Source organism: Mobula birostris, chromosome 2, assembly GCF_030028105.1.
Source record: "Mobula birostris isolate sMobBir1 chromosome 2, sMobBir1.hap1, whole genome shotgun sequence".
Lineage (NCBI taxonomy): Eukaryota > Metazoa > Chordata > Chondrichthyes > Myliobatiformes > Myliobatidae > Mobula > Mobula birostris.
In genome coordinates this window covers 85,662,468-85,687,072 of record NC_092371.1, presented here as the reverse complement: position 1 = coordinate 85,687,072, position 24,605 = coordinate 85,662,468, and the positions used below count along the sequence as shown (strand labels likewise).

At 42.8% G+C, this 24,605-nt stretch overlaps 1 protein-coding gene across 1 annotated transcript; it reads right to left on the bottom strand.

The window, feature by feature from the left end:
• Positions 1–4,095: 4,095 nt before the first annotated feature.
• Positions 4,096–24,578, bottom strand: timmdc1 (translocase of inner mitochondrial membrane domain containing 1). Its single transcript, XM_072244422.1, has 8 exons — positions 24,455–24,578; positions 23,722–23,988; positions 21,037–21,202; positions 19,244–19,332; positions 14,233–14,300; positions 11,133–11,211; positions 7,309–7,419; positions 4,096–5,739 (listed from the first exon to the last, which is right to left on the bottom strand). Exons 2-8 carry the CDS (start codon positions 23,850–23,852, stop codon positions 5,601–5,603), a joined length of 783 nt encoding a protein of 260 aa, XP_072100523.1. The 5' UTR covers positions 23,853–23,988; positions 24,455–24,578; the 3' UTR covers positions 4,096–5,600.
• Between the last annotated feature and the right edge of the window lie 27 nt (positions 24,579–24,605).

The following is a 24,605-nucleotide window of genomic DNA, read 5'->3' as shown; positions in this document are numbered from 1 at the left end:
ATTTGTGGTTTGTCTTTTGCACATTCATTGTTTGTCAGTCTTTGTTCATCTATAATTTTATATAAATTCTATTGTATTTCTTTATTTTTACTGAAAATACCCACTAAAAATGAATTTCAAGATAGTGTATGGTTACAAATAATTTGTAAATAAATTATTAGAATTTTGAATTTAGCATTCACAGACCTACCTTGAGGCACTAGTCTCCTCACCAGCAAGGGCATCTTCAAAAGGCGATGCCTCTAAAAGGCAAATGGAGGAGGTATCTGAGCCTGACAACACATTCAGTATTTTAGGAAGAGCTTCATCATCAGATTTCTGAATCGTCCATAAGCCCATGAATATACCTCACTAATTTTGTAATACTTATTTATTATATATTTTATTTTATATAAGAAATTAAACAAGATAAATTATAAATATATAAATTATAAAAATATATATACACATACATATGTCACAAGAAATTCTGCAGATGCTGGAAATCCAAAGCAACACACACAAATTGCTGGAGGAACTCAGCATCTATAGAAATGAATAAACTTTTCGGACCGAAGACCCTTCTTCAGGATTGGAAAAGGGGGGAGATGCCAGAATAAAAAGGTGGGAGGAGGGAAACGATAGCTAGAAGATGATAGGTGAATCCAGGGAGTCAAGGACTGAAAAGGAAGGAATCTGATAGGAGAGTGGACCATAGGAGAAAGGGAAGGAGAGGATCTAGTGGGAGGTGATAGACAGGTGAGAAGAGATAAAGAGGCCAGAGTGGGGATTAGAAGAGAGGAGTGGGGAAGGAATTTTTTTTAACTAGAAGGAGAAATCAATATTCATGCCATTAGATTGGAGGCTACGCAGAGGGAATACAAGGTGTGGCTCCTCCACCCTCAGGGTGGCCTCATCATGGCACAAAAGGACACGTCGGTAGGGGAATGGGAATTAAAATGTTTGGCCATCGGGAAGTTCCAATTTTGGCAGATGGAATGGAGGTGCTTGACGAAGTGGTCCCCCAACTTATGATGGGTCTCGCCAAAGCACAAGAGGCCTTACTGGCAGCACTGGACACAATAGCCGAGCCCAGCAGATACGCAGGTGAAGTGTTGCCTCACCTGGAAGGACTGTTTGGGGCCCTGAATGGAGGTGAATGGACAGGTGCTCGCAGGGATAAGTGCTGGGAAGGATGAATGGACAAAGAAATCATGGAGGGAGCAATCCCTGCAAAAAAGTTTGGGGGAGAGGTTGGTAAAGGTATGTTTGGTGGTAGGATCCTTTTGGAAATGGCAGTGTATGCAGAGACTCTTGGGCCGGTAGGTAAGGACAAGAGGAACTCTATCAGTATTAAGGAGGCGGGAAGATGGGCTGAGCACAGATGTTCGTGAAATGGAGGAGATTCTGTTGAGGGAAGCATCAATGGTGGAAGAAGGGAAATACCATTCTTTGAAGGAGGACATCTCTGATGTGCTTGAAAGAAAAGCCACATCCTGGCAATGGATGCAGTGGGAGATGAAGGAATTGAGAAAAGGGAATAGCATTTTTACAGGAGACATGGTGGAAACTACTAGGTTTACAAAAGATGTTGGCTAACAGTTTGCCTCCAGAGATGGAGACAGAGAGATTGAGAAAGGAAAGGGAGGTGTGAGTGATGGTCCAGATAAAGAAAGAGGAGGGAGTGGTGTGGACCATGTGCCACATACATTTCTTATAGTCTATTTTTTGTATTGCATTGTACTGCTGCTACAAAATAAGTTTCACAACATACACTAAGCGACCACTTTATTAGGTACAGGAGTGGAACCTAGTGTGGTCTTCTGCTGCTGTAACCTACCCACTTCTGTTCAATGTGTTTGCATTCAGAGATGCTCTGCTGTATACCAATGTTGCAATGTGTGGTTATTTGAGTTACTGCCAACTTCCTATTGGCTTGAACCAGTCTGACCATTTTCTTATGACTTCTCTCATTAACAAGGCACTTTCACTCACAAAACTGCCACTCACCGGATTTTTTTTTTTTTGTTTTTCGCACCATTCTCTGTAAACTTAAGAGACTTGTGCATGAAACTTCCAGATTAGCAGTTTCTGACATACTCAAACCACTCCATCTAGCACCAACAATTATTCCATGATCAAGGTAATTTTAGATCACATTTCTTCCCCATTCTGATGTGCAGTCTGAACAACAAATGAACCTCTTGACCACATCTGCATGCTTTTATACATTGTGGTGCTGCCACATGATTGGCTGATTAGATATTTGCATTAATGAGCAAGTGTACCTAATGCAGAGGCCACTAATTATATGCCCTTTACATCAGTGATAATAAACCTGATTGGTTGAAGAAAACATTTCAGTTTAGTGACATTATTTGCAATACTGGCATTTCATAAGATTAAAGTGAGGTGACAACACAATTTATGAAAAGACAAGTTCCTACTGCTTGGCGTACATACAAATAGTCTTCATTTCCACAGTATGTTTCTCAAGATCACTGGATTAATATGACTTTGAAACTTCCTTTATCACTACTTTAAATCAAAAAGATGATCAAAAGCAAGAATGCATGTTAGAATTTTAACCAGTGACTTAAAATAATTCAGAAAATTTAACAAAAAGTATAAAAAGTATTCATCCCCCTTGGAAGTTTTCATGTTTTATTGCTTTACAACATTGAATCATAGTGGATTTAATTTGGCTTATTTTGATACTGATCAACAGCAAAAGGCTCTTTCATCTCAAAGTGAGAACAAATCTCTACATAGTGATCTAACTTAATCACGAATATAAAACACAAAATAATTGATTGCATAAGTATTCACCCCCTTTAATATGACACACCAAATCATCACTGGTGCAGCCAATTGATCTTAGAAGTCATATAATTAGTTAAATGGAGATCACTGTGTGCAGTCAAGGTGTTTCCATTGATTGTAGTAAAAATACAGCTGTATCTGGAAGGTCCAATTGCTGATGAGTTAGTATCCTGGTAAAAACTACACCATAAAGACAAAAAAACACTCGAAGCAACTCCGCGAAAAAGATATTGAAAAGCAGAATTCAGGAGATGGACACACAAAATTCTCCAAGCAACACACACAGAGAAATGCTGGTGAACGCAGCAGGCCAGGCAGCATCTCTCGGAAGCGGTACAGTCGATGTTTCGGACCGAGACCCTTCGTCAGGACTAACTGAAGGAAGAGTTAGTAAGAGATTTGAAAGTGGGAGGGGGAGGGGGAGATCCAAATTTAATAGGAGAAGATAGGAGGGGAGGGGTGGATCTAAGAGCTGGAGAGGATCATGGAATGGGAAGCCTAGGGAGAAAGAAGGGGGAGGGGAGCCCGTAGGGTGGAGAGCAGGCAAGGAGTTATAGTGAGAGGGACAGAGGGAGAAAAAGAGGAAAAAAAAGGGGGGAAAATTAAAAAATATATAAAATAAATAAGGGATGAGGTGTGAAGGGGAGGAGGGGCATTAACAGAAGTTAGAGAAGTCAATATTCATGCCATCAGGTTGGAGGCTACCCAGACGGAATATAAGGTGGTGTTCCTCCAACCTGAGTGTGGCAAGATCGCCCAGTGGCCACACATTTTAATTCCGCGTCCCATTCCTATTCTGATATGCCTATCCACGGCCTCCTCTATAGTCAAGATGAAGCCACATTCAGGTTGGAGGAACACCACCTTATATTCCGTCTGGGTAGCCTCCAACCTGATGGCATGAATATTGACTTCTCTAACTTCCGTTAATGCCCCTCCTCCCCTTCTCACCCCATCCCTTATTCATTTCATATATTTTTTTTATTTTCCTCCCTTTTTTTCTCTCTCTTATTTCTCCCCCTGTCCCTCTCACTATAACTCCTTGCCTGCTCTCCACCCTGCGGGCTCCCCTCCCTGCTTCTCTTTCTCCCCAGGCTTCTCATCCCATGATCCTCTCCCTTCTCCAGCTCTTGGCTCCACCCCTCCCCTCCTGTCTTCTCCTATCATTTTGGATCTCCCCTTCCCCCTTTCAAATCTCTTACTATCTCTTCTTTCAGTTAGTCCTGACGAAGGGTCCCGGCCCGAAACGTCGACTGTACCTCTTCCTATAGATGCTGCCCGGCCTGTTGCTTTCACCAGTATTTTTTGTGTGTATTACTTGAATTTCCAGCATTTGCAGATTTCCTTGTGTCTGCGTTTTAAAAAAACTTTCCAGGTATCTGAATATCACGGAGTACGGTTAAGTCAATCATCAATAAATGAAAAGAATATGGCACAGCTGTAAATCTGCTGAGGGCAGGCCGGCCTCAAAAACTGAGTGACCATGCAATAAGGAAACTAGAGAGGGAGGCCACCAAGAGACATATGACAATTCTGGAGGAGTTACAAGCCCCAGTGGTTGAAATGGGAGAGTGGAAAAGAGACAGCCACTGATGAAAAATAACTCACATGAAATCTTGGATAGAGTTGCCAGAAAGCATGTGGGCGACTCTGAAGTCAGCTGGAAGAAGGTTCTATGGTCTGATGAACCAAAATTGAGCTTTTTGGCCATCAAACTAAATGCTATGTTCAGCACAAGCCTAACACCACATATCATCAAAAACACACCATCCCTAATGTGAAGCATGGTGGTGGCTGCATCATTCTCTGGGAATGCTTCACTTGCAGCAGACCCTGGAGGGCTTGTGAAGGTAGAGGGTAAAATGAATGCAGCAAAATACAGGGAAGTGCTGGAGGAAAACCTTTAAAAAAAAAAATTTGTGGCTGGAGTTGAAAAGATCTGTTCACTCATGATCCCCATGCAATCTGACAGAACTTGAGCAGTTTTGTAAAGAATGGGGAAAAATTGCCGTGTCCAGCTGTGCAAAGCTGATGGAGATCTATCTACATAGACTCAAGGCTGTAATTGCTACCAAAGGTGCTTCTAAATACTGACTTGAAGGGGGTGAATACTTATGCAATCAATCGTTTTATATTTGTAAATAATTTATATCACTTTGTAGAGATCTGTTTTCACTTTGACACGAGTCTTTTTCTCATCAGTGTATAAAAAAAAAGCCAAATTAAATCGACACAAAATGCTGGAGGAACTCAGCAGACCATGCAGATTTTCTCTTGTTTATGGCAAATTAAATCCTCTGTGATTCAATGTTGTAAAACAATAAAGCATGAATGAACCTTTCCAAGGGGGTGAATACTTTTTATAGGCACTGTACAACCTGAATTGTGAGGTAGTATTCAGGAGTTACAGTGTGCTGATCCATCTTGATCATACATTTGAGGGACAAGCTTGCAAAATGGCCACTGCTTTCTTATGGAAAGGAAGATAGTCACCTTTAGCTAATCTTCTGATGAATACTAAACCAGGTGCAGATTTCTTGTGTGAAACATGGCAGAATACTAACAGAAGGTAACATAGATCTTCACCGGGTCCAGTATATTCACAGTCATGAGATTTGTAGCTTGTACAGTCATTTCACATATCAATCCCTTTAAATCTAGTCCTGGGACTCCATTGTCCTCCAACAAGCCAAGAATATCACTATTGTGAGTGCCTTGGATATATTCAATACCTTTTTTTTAAAAAAGTCATTTGAATTTTGGTATCTGTTACAAACACTCTTAATTCTTTAAATGAGTCAACTTTTCTCTTGAACAGATGAACTGGGATTTCTGGGCTGCTTCAATAACTCCTCCAATTTCTCCAAATCATTTTCCACTGAATCTTTTCCAGCAATTTCATGTACTAAATCTTCCGTCACATTAAGTCTGGCTCTCCTGCGGAGAAGATGCAAATTGTTTATGTAACAAAAACAATTCCTTATACGATGAGTTGGTAATAATCAGTGTGATTTGTACGAATCAGAACAAATTATAATTCAAACCAGCACAGAGAGTAGAGCTGCTGACTCACTATTCCATTGACCTAGTTCAATCCTGTCCTTGGGTGCAGTCAGTCTGGAGTTTGTATGTTTTCCATAAGAAATGTGTCTTCCCTCCAGTGTTCGGATCAAAGTCAAAGTAAATTTATAGTCAAAGTATGAGTATGTCATCAAATACAACCTTGAGATTCTTGCAGGCATTTACAGGAAAATAAAGATATACAATAGAATTTAGGAAAAACTGTAAACAAAGACTGACAACCAATGTGCAAAAGACAAAGACAAATAGCGCAAATAAAAATAAGCAAGAAATAATACTGGGAGCATGAGTTGTAGAGTTTGTGAATGAGAGTCTGTAGGTTGTTGAATCAGTTCAGCGTTGAGGTGAGTGAGGTGATCCATGCTGGTTCAGAAACCTGATGGTAGAGGGATAATAACTGTTCCTGAACCTGAGGTGGCGTGGGTCCTGAGACTCCTGTACCTCCTTCACAATGGCAGTATGAGAAGAGGGAACACACATCAAAGTTGCTGGTGAACGCAGCAGGCCAGGCAGCATCTCTAGGAAGAGGTGCAGTCGACGTTTCAGGCCGAGACCCTTCGTCAGGTCTCGGCCTGAAACGTCGACTGCACCTCTTCCTAGAGATGCTGCCTGGCCTGCTGCGTTCACCAGCAACTTTGATGTGTGTTGCTTGAATTTCCAGCATCTGCAGAATTCCTGTTGTATGAGAAGAGGGCATGGCCTGGACGGTAGGGGTCTTTGATGATGCCTTCTTGTGGGCTAAATGGTGGCGAGTGCTTTGTCTGTAACAGACTAGGCTGTATCCACCACTTTGTAGACCTTTCTTTTTCCATACCACGCCCTGATGCAACCAATCAGGAAACTCCAACTTCTCAAAAACATCTGTGGATTGGTAGATTAATTGCCCACTGTAAGTTGGCCTTATTGTGTAGGAGAGTTTAGAATCTGGAGGACATAAATAAGTGTGGAGAAGACTAACTAGCATAAGGTTTGTATACGAATGGGTGCTCGATGGGCAGTGTGGACCTGCTTCTGTGCTGTATCTCTCTATAAATCTACGTATCTGTGAGAAATGGTGAACCAAAAAAACTAATAACAATACTAAATATTCTAGTTTCAAATCTATCGCTTGGATGTATCATGCAGGTTATCTTTAGCTTTATCAGCTTTATTTGTCACATGTATATCAAAACAATGAAATGTGTCATTTTGCAGTGAATCAAATCAGTGAAGATCGCGCTGGGCACCTCACAGGTGTCACCAGGCTTCCAGCACCGACAGAGCATGCCCACAAGACTGTGGCGGGAATTAAATATTGATTTTACAGCCGGCACTGTAAAGCATTACGCTAACATGCCACATTTTAAAATACATTTCAAAACCTGTTTCAAAGATTTTCCCATGTCTTATTCTAGTTTCAGAGGTCACAAAATTATAACTTCTTACCATTCTTCCAACCTAAGTTTATAATTTTCTTGACGTTGTCTATGTTTCCTTTCCCGCAGGGTCTCTCCATTAACTTTCTGAATTCCCAGGATCAAGGCCCCAGCTGGTATCCTGGAAGAAAATGGTATATATAGCTGTCAGTACACAATCTACATGAAACTGGACTGGAAAGCTCACTGACTTTTCTCAGGCATTGAGTGACTCTATCTTAAAGTACTTGCAGAAAAAAAAAACAAACACCAATTGCAAGTATTTTAAAAACAATTAAACTTCACTACCTTCACCAGTCTTCAACCACCTTCACTTAGGGAAATACCATCACAGTGACAGGCAGCACACAATGAAAAGGAGGGAACAAGATTTGTAGCCAAGGCGAATACGACAAATGTTTTACATGAAAGTGAAGCCTGGACAATATTACTCACTTGCTCTTTAAGCACTAGAAATCTGAGGGCAACTTTATATATTTCAGTTTTGTCTTTAGACCAAAAACACGAACCCTCTCCTGGCACCACCTTCTCCAGCCAGCAGTCTATCCAATGGATTTCACTACTTCAACATGTTAACTCTCAGTAATAGAACTTCCTTTACAACAGGGGTTCCCAACTTTTTTTATGCCATGGACCAATACCATTAAGCAAGGGGTCTGTGGGCCTGAGGTTGGGAACCCCTGCTTTACATGAAGTACAAACTAACTTTAAAATACTGCCTCCCCACCATAGGTAGATTCAACTGGAGGCGCTGCCTCTAGAAGGCAACATCCAAAGATTGCCATCATCTGGGCCATACCATCATCCTGTGCTCCAATCAAGCAGGAGGTACAGAAGTCTGAAGTCCCAGACCACCAAATGTTCAGGGGATATTTGCGTGGAGTTCTGCATAGGTACGTTCCAATGAGACAGGGAAAGAATGGTAGGGTACAGGAACCATGGTGTACAAAGGCTGTTGTAAATCTAGTCACGAAGAAAAGAAGAGCTTAAAAAAGGTTCAAAAAGCTAGGTAATGATAGAAAGCTAGAAGTTTATAAGGCTAGCAGGAAGGAGCTCAAGAAAAAAATTAGAAGAGCCAGAAGTGGCCATGAGAAGGCCTTGGCAGACAGGATTAAGGAAAACCCCAAGGCATTCTACAAGTATGTGAAGAGCAAGAGGATAAGACGTGAAAGAATAGGACCAATCAAGTATGACAGCAGAAAAGCGTGCATGGAACCGGAGGAAATAAGAGATGTACTTAATGAGTACTTTGCTTTAGTATTCATTACAGAAAAGGATCTTGGCGATTGTAGGGATGACTTACAGCGGACTGAAAAGCTTGAGTATGTAAATATTAAGAAAAAGGATGTGCTGGAGTTTTTGGAAAGTATCAAGTTGGATAAGTCACCGGGACCAGATGAGATATACCCCAGGCTACTGTGGGAGGCGTGGGAGGAGATTGCTGAGGATTGGTGAGTTGCGGATATTATTCCATTATTCAAGAAAGGGAGTAGAGATAGCCCAGGAAATTATTGACCAGTGATTCTCACTTCAGGGGTTGGTAAGTTAATGGAGAAGATCCTGACAGGCAGGAATTATGAACATTTGGAGAGGCATAAAATGATAAGGAATAGTCAGCATGGCTTTGTGAAAGGCAGGTTGTGCCTTACGAGTCTGATTGAATTTTTTGAGGATGTGACTAAACACATTGATGAAGGTAGAGCAGTAGATGTAGTATATATGGATTTCAGCAAGGCATTTGATAAGGTGTCCCATACAAGGCTTATTGAGAAAGGAAGGAGGCATGGGATCCAAGGGGACCTTGCTTTGTGGATCCAGAACTGGCTTGCCCACAGAAGACAAAGAGTGGTTGTAGACAGGTCATATTCTGCATGGAGGTTGGTCACCAGTGGTGTGCCTCAGGGATCTGTTCTGGGACCCCTACTCTTCGTGACTTTTTTAAAATGATGTGAATGAGGAAGTGGAGGGATGGGTTAGTAAATTTGCTGATGACACAAAGGTTGGAGGTTATTGTGGATAGTGCGGAGGGCTGTCAGAGGTTACAGCGAGACATTGACAGGATGCAAAACTGGGCTGAGAAGTGGCAGATGGAGTTCAACCCAGATAAGTGTGAGGTGGTTCATTTTGGTAGATCAAATATGATGACAGAATATAGTATTAATGGTAAGACTCTTGGCAGTGTGGAGGATAGGAGGGATCTTGGGCTCCGAGTCCATAGGACACCCAAAGCTGCTGCGCAGGTTGACTGTGGTTAAGAAAGCATACAGTGCATTGGCCTTCATCAATCATGGGATTGAGTTTAGGAGCCAAGAGGTAATGTTGCAGCAATGTAGGACCCTGGTCAGACACCACTTGGAGTACTGTGCTCAGTTCAGGTTGCCTCATCATAGGAAGGATGTGGAAACCATAGAAAGGCTGCAGAGGAGATTTACAAGAATGTTGCCTGGATTGGGGAGCATGCCTTATGAGAATAGTTTGAATGAACTTGGCCTTTTTTCCTTGGAGCAACGGAGGATGAGAGGTGACCTGATAGAGGTGTATAAGATGATGAGAGGCATTGATCATGTGGATAGTCAGAGGCTTTTTCCCCAGGGCTGAAATGGCTAGCACGAGAGGGCACAGTTTTCAGGTGCTTGGAAGTAGGTACAGAGAAGATGTCAGGGGTAAGTTTTTTTTTGTTTGTTTGTTGTTGTTGTGTTTCTTTTCCCTCCCCCATAGAGAGTGGCGAGTGTGTGGACTGGGCTGCCAATGACGGTGGAGGTGGATACGATAAGGTCTTTTCAGAGTCTCCTGGATAGGTACATGGAGCTCAGAAAAATAGAGGGCTATGGGCAACCCTGGGTAATTTCTCAGGTAAGGACAGGTTTTGCACAGCTTTGTGGGCCGAAGGGCTTGTATTGTGCTGTAGGCTTTCTATGTTTCTCTTTCTAAAAACAGCTTCACTTCAACCTTTCAGTTCTTGAACCAACCTAATCACTACAGTTTAGCAATACTGTGACCATCACTCAAATATACTTCTTTTTGTTCTTATTGTGTTCTTTTTTGAGAGAATAGTGGGACCCAGGGCTTCTGTAATTCCTGTCCAATGCTAGTAGTGAGAAGATAACATGGCCTGAATGCTGGAGGTTTTTGATGATGGATGCTGATTTTTTTGTGGCATCACTCCATGTAAATGTTCTCAATAGTAGGGAGGGCTTTTCCTGTGATGGACTAGGTTGTATTCAGCACTTCATTTAATCTTTTCTACACCTGGGGGTTGGTGCTTCCATACCAGCTGATGATGCAACCACAAACAAAAGAAAATCTGCAGATTTTGGAAATCCAAGCAACACACACAAAATGCTGGCCAGGCAGCATCTATGGAAAAAGTACAGTTGACATTTCCGGCCAAGACCTTTTGGCAGGATGGTGCAACCAGTTAGGATACTCTCTGCTATACACTTATAGAAGTTTGTTAAAGTTTTTGGGGACATCTACACAAACTTTAAGTAGAGCTGTTGGGCCTTTTTTGTGATGGCCGCAAGAGAGATCCTCTGAGACGTTAACGCCAAGGAATTTAAAGTTACTGATCCTCTCCACCTCTGATCCCTTAAGACTGGCTCATAGACCGGCTTATTGTAACACTGTTACAGCACCAGTGACAGCATTAATTCCGCCACTGTCTGTAAGGAGCTTGTATGTTCTCCTCACGACTGTATGGGTTTCCTCCCACATTCCAAAGACACAGGGGTAAGTAGGTTAATTGGTCACATGAGTGTAACTGGGCAGCATGAGGTCGTTGGGTCATAAGGGCCCATTACCATGCTGTAAGACTAAATAAATTTTCTGACTCACCCCATTACAGCGCCAATGGCTGAACCAGCTAAAAATCCACCCAGTCCAAGATTCATCCGGAATAGTCCTCCTGTGATTGCTAAAAACAGAAGTACATGCTTCACATTAGCTCTCAGTAACTGGTGCTACTTGTAAATGACAAAGGAAATAAAAGCTTCATTCTTTGAGCCCTGTACTCAATGTACACAAATACTGGTTTTGTACAGTTTGTGGAGCTTGCTACAAGCTTCTCTTGTTGTACAAGAGGTCAGGTTTCAACACCAGCCCTGACATTACACAAAGGGATATTCAGAGAAGGTTCACCACGTTGATTCTTGGGATGAAAGACCGTCCTATAAAGGAAGGTTGAGGCTACACTCCTTACCACTGGGAAAAATGGTACATGACCTTATTAAAACATGAGATTCTGAGGAAGTTGAAAGGATAATAGGAAATCTAGAATTAGGAGGTGGGGAAAAGTTTCAGAATAAGAGGTCACCCATTTAATATAGATGGACAGGAATTTCTTCTTGGGAGTGTATTGATATTGGTTTATTATTGTCACATGTACAAGAAACAGTGAAAAGTTTATCTTGCATACTGTTCATACAGATCAAATCATTATACAGTGCATTGAGGTAGAACAAGGAAAACTGGGGCGTCATGGTAGCACAGCAATTAGTGTGACACTATTACAATTCGGGGCTTAAGAGTTTGGTGTTTAATCCTGGCATTCTCTGTAAGAAGTCTCTATGTCCTCCTTGTGGAATGGGTGGGTTTTCAGATTTGTGCCACAGTAAACAGACATACTGGGTAAATTTTAAATTGTCCTGATTAGGTCAGGGCTAAATCAGGGTTGAAAGGGCCTACTTTGCACTGTATCGATAAATAAATAAAAATAGAAAGTGATGACAGATCAAAAGTTCAAAGTAAATTATCGAAGTTCATTCATGTCAACAAATACAACCCTGAGATTCATTTTCTTGAGGGCGTACACAGTAAATATAAAGAAACATGATAGAATCAATGAAACACTGCACTCAAGACCGATAAACAACGTGCAAAAGACAATAAATTATGCAAATACAAAAAGAAAAAAATAATAAGAGTAAATAAGCAATAATATTAAGAACATGAGATGAAGTGTCCTTGAAAGTGAGTCCATAGGTTGTGGGCACAGTTCAGTGATGAGACAAGTGAAGTTGAATGATGTTATTCCCTCAACTTCATGAAGTTGATGAAGATGCAGAATAAAGTATAATAGTTATAGAGGATGTACAGTGCAGGTAGATAAGGTGAAAGATCATAATGAGGTAGATTGTGATCACATGAGTACAACTTATCGTTTCAGGGAACTATTCAATAATCTTATTACAACAGGATAGCTGTCTTTGAGTCTGGTGGCACATGCTTTCAGGTTTGGATTAACAAATAAATCTAGCACAAGGGACTGTAGATGATGAATCATTAAAATACTGTACATTCAAGTTTGGGATGGATTTCTGAACCATAGGGGAAAATCAACGATTATGGAGATATGCTGTAGGACATAGGAGCAGAATCAGGCCATTTGGCCCATCATGTCTACTCTTCCATTCCTTCATGGCTGACTTATTACCCCTCTCAACCCCATTCTCTTGCCTTCTCCCATAACCTTTGATTTCCTGACTAATCAAGAACCTATCAACTTCTGCTTTAAAGTTACCTAACGATAGCAATTAACTCAATTCACCAGACTCTCACTAAAAAAAATTTCTTACCTCTGCTCTAAAGCAGGGATTCCCAACCATTTTTATGCCACAGAGATCTACCATTAACCAAGGAGTCCGTGGACCCCAGGTTGGGAACCCCTGTTGTAAAGGAACATATCTAGCAGAAAAGAGGCCCCACAAGCATATTGAATCGCAAATTGCTTTGAGGAAGCCATACTGCCCACTTACAACATTCTAGTGACAGCGTTCAGCTGAACCGCCTGTTGAAGCCTCCAGTTCATTCTGCAGTGGTGGTGGTGTTAGTGATGGCAAGCCCATGTCAAAGTTGGCTCCACCATTCAGAGGATTTAAAAATAAGTCAGTCTAGATTTCCATTTCTTGGTCACTTTTGAAACAATTAAGCAACACCTGTGGTCTGGATTATGCCATGGCTCTTCCCTGGTCAAACAGTCAACCAACACTCTCACAGTGACCTCATGAAGAATGGTCATTAGGTCCCACCGACCGATGAAAATCATTCAACTAGGAGAGGCATGATAAAGAATCTGAAAAAGATTCAAATTCTAGGGAAGATCACAGGCAAAGGGGGAAAAAGATAAGATCGAATTAACAAATCCAGTAGGGAATTGTACCTCGCCTATCAGGAGCAGCTTCTTCCTTTCTGCCTTCCGATTTCTCAACTGAACATGAACACTAATTCACTATTTTGCTCTTTTCAAAGTTCAAAGTAAATTTTATTATCAAAGTACATATATGTATTCATTTTCCCGTGGGCATACTCAGCAAATCTATAGAATACAAACTATAACAGGATCAGTGAAAGATCAACCAGAGTGCAGAAGACAACAAACTGAGCAAATACAAAATAATAGCAGTAAATTACGAGAATATGAGATAACAAGATAAAGAATCCTTAAAATGAGATCATTGGTTGTGGGAACATCCCAATGGACGGGCAAGTGTGTGTAGTTATCCCTTTTGATCAAGGGCCTGATAGCTGTGGGGTTGTAACTGTCCCTAAACCTGGTGATGCAAGTCCTGAGGTTCTTGTACTGTGTTTAGTTTTAAAATTCTTGTGTTACAGTAATTTTTCTGCTCATTGTACTGTACTGCTGCCACAAAACCATAAATTTCACAGCACGTTAGTGACAATGAAATTGATTCCTAGAAGAAAGGTCTTTTTTCCTCTCAGATCGGTTGCAATGGATAACTCATTTAATGTAAATTAGCTCAGCATCTGAGGGTGGGGTGGTGGGTGAAGACTAGGTAGAGTATAAAACTAGGTATAGACATTTGAAGCAAATGGTCTATCAATGCACTTGAAAATAAATAAAATGTTACAATTAAGAAATACAAAATGCAGGGGGAGGTTCATGATTCGAAAAGTGCAAGTTTAAGCAGGCTCTCACCTCCAGCTGCAGAATAGTACCTCAGGAGATTCTGATCATGATACACCGATAGACCCATGCTAACTGTACTGTTTGGGGGAAAAATAACGAAGTAAGAATAAACAAGTAAAAACAAGGTAATCACATCTACATAGCCTGAAAAGGGAAAGTAAACCTGCACCCATACATATAATTGGGACCGCATGGTAGTGTAGCGGTTAGCACAACACTGTTACAGCACTGACAACCCAGGTTCAATTCCCACTGCTCTCTGTAAGGAGTTTGTACTTTTTCCTCTGTGACCACGTGGGTTTCCCCCAGGTGCTCCGGTTTCCTCCCACATTCCAAAGACCTATGGGTTAGTCACATGGGCGTAATTGGGCAGTGTGGGCTCTCTGTACCTAATAAAGTGGCCACTGAGTGTATGTTTGTGCTCTTCTGCTGATGTAGCCCATCCACTTCAGGGATGTTCTTCTGCACACCATTATTGTAATGTGTGGTTACTTGAGTTATTGTCACTTTCCTGTCAGCTTGATCCAGTCTGCATTTCTCCTCTGACCTCCCTCATTAACTAGGTGTTTTCACCCATTGAACTGCCACTTACTGGATGTTTTGTTTTTTGTTTTCGCTCCATTCTCTGTTATCTGTAGATACTTGTGCATGAAAATCCCAGGGGATCAGCAATTTCTCAGATACTCAAACCACTCTGTCTGCCACCAACAATCATTCCATCGTCTGTCACTTGGATCACATTTCTTCCCCATTCTGATGTTTGGTCTGAATAACCACTGAACCTCTTGACCACGTCTGCATGCTTTTGTGCATCGAGTTGCTGCCACACGACTGGCTGATTAGATATTTGCATTAACAAACAGTGAGCACTGAGCAGTTTTCAGTTTGCATCATTTCTTTTTTTTACAGCATCCTTTATTTTACATTATCCATTTTGTTTAAAGTCTAATCTTAACTCACTCTGTGATACCCCTGATGATTCAGCTATAGACAAAATGTTACACGAAAGCTCCTGAAAATCTGAAAACAGAATCCAAAGTCGGCTCTTTGGATCCAAAAGATGTTAATGTTTGTGTAATCTTGCACCTAAAATAACAAGTCAAATTAAAGAGAATATTTTCCTGGTATTATTTCACCATTGGCACAGGAGAGAAATCTCATCCAAATCAAATTGTCATTCCAATCAGAATTCCTCTCTCTTACTTATGATGATGAGTGCAATTACCTCCATTCAGTTTTACTCATACTATTAATGCAGTTGTCTTAGTACCTACGTTTATTTGGAAGCCAACAAGCCTGCTCAATCTATCCATGGAGAGACTAGGACTACAGATATTGGAATCTGGAGTATCGCACAACATGCTGGAGAACTCAGTGGGTCAGGCAGCATCTTTGGAAGGAGATGAACACTCAACATTTCAGGTCTGATTAAATCATGCATTTCTCATTTTCAGCATCTGTGCTATGTATCTTTTTAAATGTGCCATTACCATCAACAATTTAAAAATAAAGACTTAGAGAAATAGCAGCTTACTAAAATTTCAGAACGTATTATGCAAAAATAGTTCATTAAACAGTACAGCACAGGAACAGGCCCTTCGGCCCACAGTGTTTTGCTGAACCATTTAGTAATCAAATGGGCAACTAACTTCTGCCTACACAATGTCCATATCCTTCCGTTTTCCTCACATTGATGTGCCCATCTGAATGTCTCTTAAAAGTTCCAAATGTTTCTGCCTCTAATACCTGCCCAGGCAGCACATCCCAGACACCCACCACTGTGTGTTTAAAAAAAAAAAAAAAAAAATAGCTCCTTCCCTCCCAATCTCATTTGAAATTACCCTCCTCACCTTAAATGCATGCCTTCTGGTATTGTGACATTTCTAAATTGTAGTTCAAAGAAACATTAAAATCTAGCTATAAAGGAAAATGGTCTAAGCTGGAACATAATCCGATAGAGACAGTTAATTTTTCCGTGTTATGCTCTTGGGAACACCAACACATCTTGAAAAACACTCCCCCCTCCTCCCTCTGATCCCAGCTCTCAAGATTCCAGCCTTGAACTCCAGGCCGGGTCTTTATGTGCTGCTGTTGTGACTCCCGTCTCCCCTTCCCCCACCACCACTCCGCAGCCCCGTCTTCCTCAGATCCCACCGTCAACTCCTGGGCCCTCGGAGGCTCCATCTTCCTCTCACCCCAACCCTCCCCTCTCCATTGACACCCCCAGCCTCCCCCCTCCCCCCTCTGATCCCAGCTCTCATCCGTGCCAGGTCTTTACCATCCCCTCCTACCTTCAACTGTCGGAGGCAGAACGCTCGGTCCTCAGTAAGGGCCTCACCTTTGTCCCCCTTCGCCCACACCTCAGCGAGTTCCGTGTTCGCCACGATGCGGAACTTTTCTTCCGCCGTCTCCGTCTCTGAGCCTACTTCTTTGGCAAGGACTCTTCCACTCCCACCGATGACCCCTTCTCCCATCTTCAACCCTCCTCTTCTTCATGGACACTCCGCTCTGGTCTTCTGCCTGCTCTGGATCTCTTTATCGCTAATTGCCGACGGGACATCAACCGTCTCGACTTCACCGCACCTTGTCCCCATTCCAACCTCACTCCTTCCGAACGCTCTGCTCTCCACTCCCTCCACACTAATCCTAACCTTATTATTAAACCCGCCGATAAGGGGGGTGCTGTTGTAGTCTGGCGTACTGACCTCTACCTTGCCGAGGCACAGCGACAACTCGCGGATACCTCCTCTTATTTACCCCTTGATCGTGACCCCACTAAGGAGCACCAAGCCATTATCTCCCACACCATCACCGACTTTATCCGCTCAGGGAATCTCCCATCCACTGCTACCAACCTTATAGTTCCCACACCCCGCACTTCCCGTTTCTACCTCCTACCCAAGATCCACAAACCTGCCTGTCCTGGCCGACCTATTGTCTCAGCTTGCTCCTGCCCCACCGAACTCATTTCTGCATACCTCGACACTGTTTTATCACCCCTTGTTCAATCCCTTCCGACCTATGTTCGTGACACTTCTCACGCTCTTAAACTTTTCGATGATTTTAAGTTCCCTGGCCCTCACCGCTTTATTTTCACCATGGATGTCCAGTCCTTATATACTTCCATCCCCCATCAGGAAGGTCTCAAAACTCTACGCTTCTTTTTGGATTCCAGATCTAATCAGTTCCCCTCTACCACCACTCTGCTCCGTCTAGCGGAATTAGTCCTTACTCTTAATAATTTCTCCTTTGGCTCCTCCCACTTTCTCCAAACTAAAGGTGTAGCTATGGGCACCCGTATGGGTCCTAGCTATGCCTGCCTTTTTGTTGGGTTTGTGGAACAATCTATGTTCCGTGCCTATTCTGGTATCTGTCCCCCACTTTTCCTTTGCTACATCGACGACTGCATTGGCGCTGCTTCCTGCACGCATGCAGAACTCGTTGACTTTATTAACTTTGCCTCCAACTTTCACCCTGCCCTCAAATTTACCTGGTCCATTTCCGACACCTCCCTCCCCTTTCTAGATCTTTCTGTCTCTGTCTCTGGAGACAGCTTATCCATTGATGTCTACTATAAGCCTACTGACTCTCACAGCTATCTGGACTATTCCTCTTCTCACCCTGTCTCTTGCAAAAACGCCATCCCCTTCTCGCAATTCCTCTGTCTCCGCCGCATCTGCTCTCAGGATGAGGCTTTTCATTCTAGGACGAGGGAGATGTCTTCATTTTTTAAAGAAAGGGGCTTCCCTTCCTCCACTATCAACTCTGCTCTTAAACGCATCTCCCCCATTTCACGTACATCTGCTCTCACTCCATCCTCCCGCCACCCCACTAGGAATAGGGTTCCCCTGGTCCTCACCTACCACCCCACCAGCCTCCGGGTCCAACATATTATTCTCCGTAACTTCCGCCACTTCCAACGGGATCCCACCACTAAGCACATCTTTCCCTCCCCCCCCCCTCTGCATTCCGCAGGGATCGCTCCCTACACAACTCCCTTGTCCATTCGTCCCCCCCATCCCTCCCCACTGATCTCCCTCCTGGCACTTATCCGTGTTAAGCGGAACAAGTGCTACACATGCCCTTACACTTCCTCCCTTACCACCATTCAGGGCCCCAAACAGTCCTTCCAGGTGAGGCAACACTTCACCTGTGAGTCGACTGGGGTGATATACTGCGTCCGGTGCTCCCGATGTGGCCTTTTATATATTGGTGAGACCCGACACAGACTGGGAGACCGCTTTGCTGAACATCTACGCTCTGTCCGCCAGAGAAAGCAGGATCTCCCAGTGGCCACACATTTTAATTCCACATCTCATTCCCATTCTGACATGTCTATCCACGGCCTCCTCTACTGTAAAGATGAAGCCACACTCAGGTTGGAGGAACAACACCTTATATTCCGTCTGGGTAGCCTCCAACCTGATGGCATGAACATCGACTTCTCTAACTTCCGCTAGGCCCCACCTCCCCCTCGTACCCCATCTGTTACTTATTTTTATGCACACATTCTTTCTCTCACTCTCCTTTTTCTCCCTCTGTCCCTCTGAATGTACCTCTTGCCCATCCTCTGGGTCCCCCCCCCCTTGTCTTTCTTCCCGGACCTCCTGTCCCATGATCCTCTCGTATCCCCTTTTGCCAATCACCTGTCCAGCTCTTGGCTCCATCCCTCCCCCTCCTGTCTTCTCCTATCATTTTGGATCTCCCCCTCCCCCTCCAACTTTCAAATCCCTTACTCACTCTTCCTTCAGTTAGTCCTGACAAAGGGTCTCGGCCTGAAACGTCGACTGCACCTCTTCCTACAGATGCTGCCTGGCCTGCTGCGTTCACCAGCAACTTTGATGTGTGTTGTTTGAAAAACACATATTAGTTATCACTTTTGACTTTCCAGTTTGTGACGACCAAATTCGGATTCCTTCCAAACATATTAAAGTGGTTCCAGGAGTTGGTCCTGGGCATTTGGCTCACACCTTAAACACAGTTAGTTTGCGTGCTGTAACTGACCAAACATTTCACTTACTTGAAAATCGTGACAAATGCAGTCACCCTCCAGCTCCACCGCCATCCATAACGGATGAAACCTCGGACAGCAGCATCCTGTGCCGACCTCTAACAGATGAGAAAAAAGCAGCATTGATGCAGGGAAATTGTTGCTCACTCACACAAGCTACATAATAGTACCACAGAAAAAAACAAATGCAGTTAATTGGTTTCAATTTGCAACATATTGCAGCACTGTCACTGCAGTTTTGGAGACTGTCTAATAAAAACACATAAACTGAGAGCCTTAGAGGGTTTTTTTTCCTTTCAGAGTGGGAATGTTAAATGCTGGATAGCTTAGGTTAAGGTAAGAGTGCACCAGTTTAAACATTTGTATGGCAGGCTGTTTTTTTTTAAATTAAAGAGAGACATAGGTGCCCGAAACCAGAGAAATTCCTAAGAGGCAGATAGAATACTAGAAGCTTGTGTCCATTCTGAGGCAGCTCACTCACCTTTGGTCCCCACCAGGCATTCACTCGTGGCTCCCAGTAGCTGTTTGCATGTGACAGCAGCCACACCTGGGTACACCTCTTCGAAAGGTGAGCTAAACCAGGTGAGGGTAGCCGACAGCCTCATACTCCAGTGAGACAGGGACATAACTGTTTTAGCATGTGAAGCAGCTGCGACAGACTGGGTGGATGAGATCTACAGTGAAATCCAACAGCCAGGGTGGTGGTACTGCAACACTCCGTGGAGACCGAAGGGCATGACAAGGCACAGAGGATGTCATGGTCATCCACTGCAACCAGGGAAGACTCCAGTTTGTTACACTTGTTCGTACCACTAGACCCGGACTTCCGAGGTCGAGAGAGTGGAACTGTCCCAGTGCAACAGGTTAACCACTTTAAAAACTCTCCCGCACAGTTTTCCTGTCGTAATCGGACAGGATGGACAACATCACGGTTTAAGACGCATTTAGACAGACACATGAAAAGGCAGGGAATGGAGGGTATGGACCACATAGAAGCAGATGGGACAAGTTTGATATGGCTCACTATTCTATGTACCTGACACAATAAAAGCAATCCGTGTGGCACCCAACACTTGAAAAGTTGAAGGAAACACAGTGGAAGCAATTGACACATCCATAAGTCCTGATGAAGGGTCTTGGCGAACTGATGACTCTTTATTCCTCTCCATCCATACTAACATCCCCCAAGGCTTCCTGCAACCCATCTGTATAACACTGGTAAATCAAGGCTGTGATCCCCACAGGTTACAAGCAGGGTTTTCTTATGTTCTCAGCTTTACAATTATTTGCTGTGTCTTTTGCACACTGGTTGTTTGTGTCAGTTTTTGTCTGTTTAAGTTATTGTAAATTCTACTGTATTTCTTTTTCCCTGTAAATTCCATCTCAAGATGGCATGTTGTAACAAATATATACTTTGAAAATAAATTTACTTTGAACTTGCATCCCAAAGTTATGTGGGTTAGCAACTATTAATTGTTCCTACTGTGTAACTAGACCTGGGCTGGTGAGAAGGGCTTCCTGTCAGATTAGCACAAATAAAGATTAGCTTTATGTATCACATGTACATCGAAAGATACAGTGAAATGCAACATTTGCATCAAATCAGCAAGGGTATGTTGGGGGCAGCCTGAAAGTGCTGGGTGCTTCTGGCGCCAAAATAGCATGCCCACAACTTACTAACTAACCCTAACTTGCATGTCTTTGGAACGTGGGAGGAAAAAGAAATAAAACTAGGTGCTTAATGGTCAGAACAGACTCCGGGCCTGTTTCCAATTTCTGTACCGCGTAATTCTGTCACTCACCACAGCTTCCAAGCGATTTCTGTACACCTCAGCCTGGCTCTGTTCAATGTAACGGATTTTAGCATGTCGAGCTGCAGGAATACCACCGTACACCATCCCAACAAATCCAGCGACAACAGCGCTCTTCCAGATATGGATGACTTCCTCCGGGTAATTCTTCATCTCGCTGCGTGCACAGGACGTGTATTCAATCATAGAATCACAGCACAGAAACAGACACTTCAGCCCATCCAGCCCGTGCCGAACCATTCAAACTGCCTAAACCCATCAACCTCCATCCGCACCATACCTCTCCCATCCATGTACCTCTCTAAATGTCTCTTGAACACTGAAATTGCAATTACATCTATCACTTGTGCTGACAGCTCATTCGGTACTCTTACCACACTGAGTAGACATTACCCCTCATCTTCCCCTTAAACTCCTCACCTTTCATCCTTAACCCATGACCTCTAGTTGTAGTCTCACCTAAACTCAGTAAGAAAAGCCTGCTTACATTTACCCTATCCGTGCCTCTCATAATTTTGTACACGTCTGTCAAATCGCCCCTCAATCTTCTATGTTCTAGAGAATAAAGTTCAAACCTATTCAATTTTTCCTTATAACTCAGGTCCTCCAGTCCCAGCAAAATCCTTGTAAATTTCCTCTATAGTCTTTCAATCTTACTTACATCTTTACTCTAGGTAGGTGACCAAAACTGCACACAATACTCCAAATTTGGCCTCACCAATGTCTTATACAACTTCAACATAACATCCCATCTCCTGTGCACAGTACCCTGATTTATAAAAGCCAATGTGCCAAAGGCTTTCTTTATGAACTTATCTACCTGTGACATCACTTTCAATGAATTATGGACCTGTATTCTCAAATCTCTTTGTTCTACCACACTCCTCAGTGTCCTAACATTCAGTGTGTAGGACCCACCCTGGGTGGTCCCACCAAAGTGCAACACTTCACAATTGTCTGCATTAAATTCAATTTTCCAGCTGGTTCAGATTTCACTGCAAGCTTTGATAGTCTTCCTCGCTCTCCAGTACACCACAAATGACAATAAAGGTCAATTGTTGCTCAGTTAACCACACTTCCATTTCAAAAAAAGATACAATTATGAACTTAGGCTCAAGGCTCAATTTTATTTGTCATGTACATTTACATACACTTAGTGGCCATTTTGTTAGTAATCTCCTGTACCTAATAAAGTAACCACCGAGTGTATTGTTCATGGTCTTCTGTTGCTGCAGCCCATCCACTTCAAAGTTCGATGTGTAGTGTGTTCACAGATGCTGTTCTGCACACCACTATGGTTATTGAGTTATTGTCACCTTCCTGTCAGCTTAAACCAGTCTGGCCATTCTCCTCTGACCTCTCTCATTAACAAGGTGTTTTAGCCACAGAACTGCCACTCACTGGATATTTTTTTCTTTTTCATACCATTCTCCGTAAACTCTAAGAGATTGTGCATGAAATTCCCAGGAGATCAGCAGCTTCTCAAAAGATACTTAAACCACCCTCTCTGGCACCAACATTCATTCCATAGTCAAAGTCACTAAGATCACTTTTCTTCCTATTCTGATATTTGGTCTGAACAACTGAACCTCTTGACCATGTCTGCATGCTTTTATGCATTGAGTTGCTGCCACATGATTGGCTGATTAGATAATTGCAGTAATGAGCAGGTGTACAGGTGTACCTAATAAAGTGGCCAGTGTGCAAATTTACATGTATTAGGAATTTGCAGTGGTGTGTTGGTGCGACATGCAACAAAAAAACAATATTCAATGATTACATTTAAAAAGTACAGATATGGAATATGATGTGCGTAAATCTATAAATACTATCATGTATTTACAGTGCAAAGAACATTATAAAAAGTGGTTTAAAGTGTTTACAGTGCAGAGTAATAGACAAAGAGGTTGGGGGGCTAACTAGAATGGTTCATCAGATTAACTGCCTGGGGGAGGTTTTCAAATGTGAAAAAGGTAAAGGCTGATATTGCTGAGGAATAAAACTTGTTACTTTTAATTTTGTCCAAAACTGACAGTTTTGTTAACTAAATATACTTAGGGATACAAGATACAGGCAGATATACTGTATAGAGTTAGGTCAAATCTCTTTCAACAGATGCTGTCTGACGTGTCGAGTGTTTCAAGTTCCTGGAGCAAAAATAAACTGCTGGAAGATTCAGCAGGATGAGCTACCATATATATTACATAGTTTTAATTTTTATTTCATTTATAGTGAATGTTAACCATTGAATGGAAGGATAGATTGTGGAACTAAATGGTCACTTTCTGTTACTGCATTTCATAGCCAGAAAGATTGAGACTGTCAAAAAGATTTCAAAAAGACCTCTCTAGCCCACCCCCACCCACACAAAATGGAACTCAGCAGGTCAAGCACCATCAGTGGAACTGAATAAACAGTTCACCTCTGGGGCCAAAACCCTTCATCAGGTCCTGAACACTGACTGTTTATTCATTTCCATTTTGATCTACTGAGTTCCTCCAGCATTTTGTGTGTCGCTCTGGATTTCCAACATACACAAAATTTCTTATGTTCCCTCCCCTCCCCCCCCCAAATTTTCTGGTTTTCCCTCAATCAACTCTCTATGAATGCCTGTTAAAATGACTACCCTTTTCCAGGTTTACTGCATTAAAAAAAAATGATTGGGTTCATACTTACTCTCGATGGAATAGTTCCCGGAGTCTATCCCATCCTGTCTCAGGGATCTGGGAACTACCAATAAATTTTGGTAGCTTTTCATCCCGGCTCTCCATGTCTTCCGCGGCACACACCCGAGGGAAGCAGAACATTTTACCAAAGTAGCAGTTGAGATAACTCCAGAAATACTCGTCACCTGGCACTTCGTGGAGGCAGAGGCACGTCTGAGGGTCAATGCTTTATTTCACCACTAATATTGCTCCTCATTTAGCCCCAGATGCAATGGCACTATAAATCAATAACATAAACCACATTCCATCACCTCTTTCACCAAATTAAACACTAAAATATTAGCTTTATTTCTCACATGTAGATGGAAGTATACAGTGAAGAGCATCGTCATAATGCAACTGGAATATATTTTATTATTCGTCAACATACTACAGGGAACATTTGTGTTGTGTGCAAAATATCTGTACTGTATTGTGTACTTTGGTCTGTAGGAAGTGTTTCATTTGGCGGGTTGAAAGAAAATAAACGAATTCCCCCCACTCTCCTTCTCCCCATCCCACTGCTCCTCTATCTCCCCCTACCATTCCTCTCCTTTTCCCCCTTCCTCCTCTCCTCTCTCTCCCCTCACTACCCATCTGCCATCACCTATCCTTCGACACCGGTGACATTGACGCTGTCCTGTTTGGACCCTAGGGCCCAACTGCCGCACAATTGCTGGCCGACAGACTATAAGCCACCTTACCTCCCGGCGCAGCCAAGACATCTGCGTCAACTGCTGGTGACAGAAAAACGAACTCCCCAGCTTTCCCCGGCACCCAGGTACCTCTCACACCAGGAGGCCAGAGGAAGCCCGATAGAGCAACTACGCAGGCTCTGGAAATATGGCATTATGG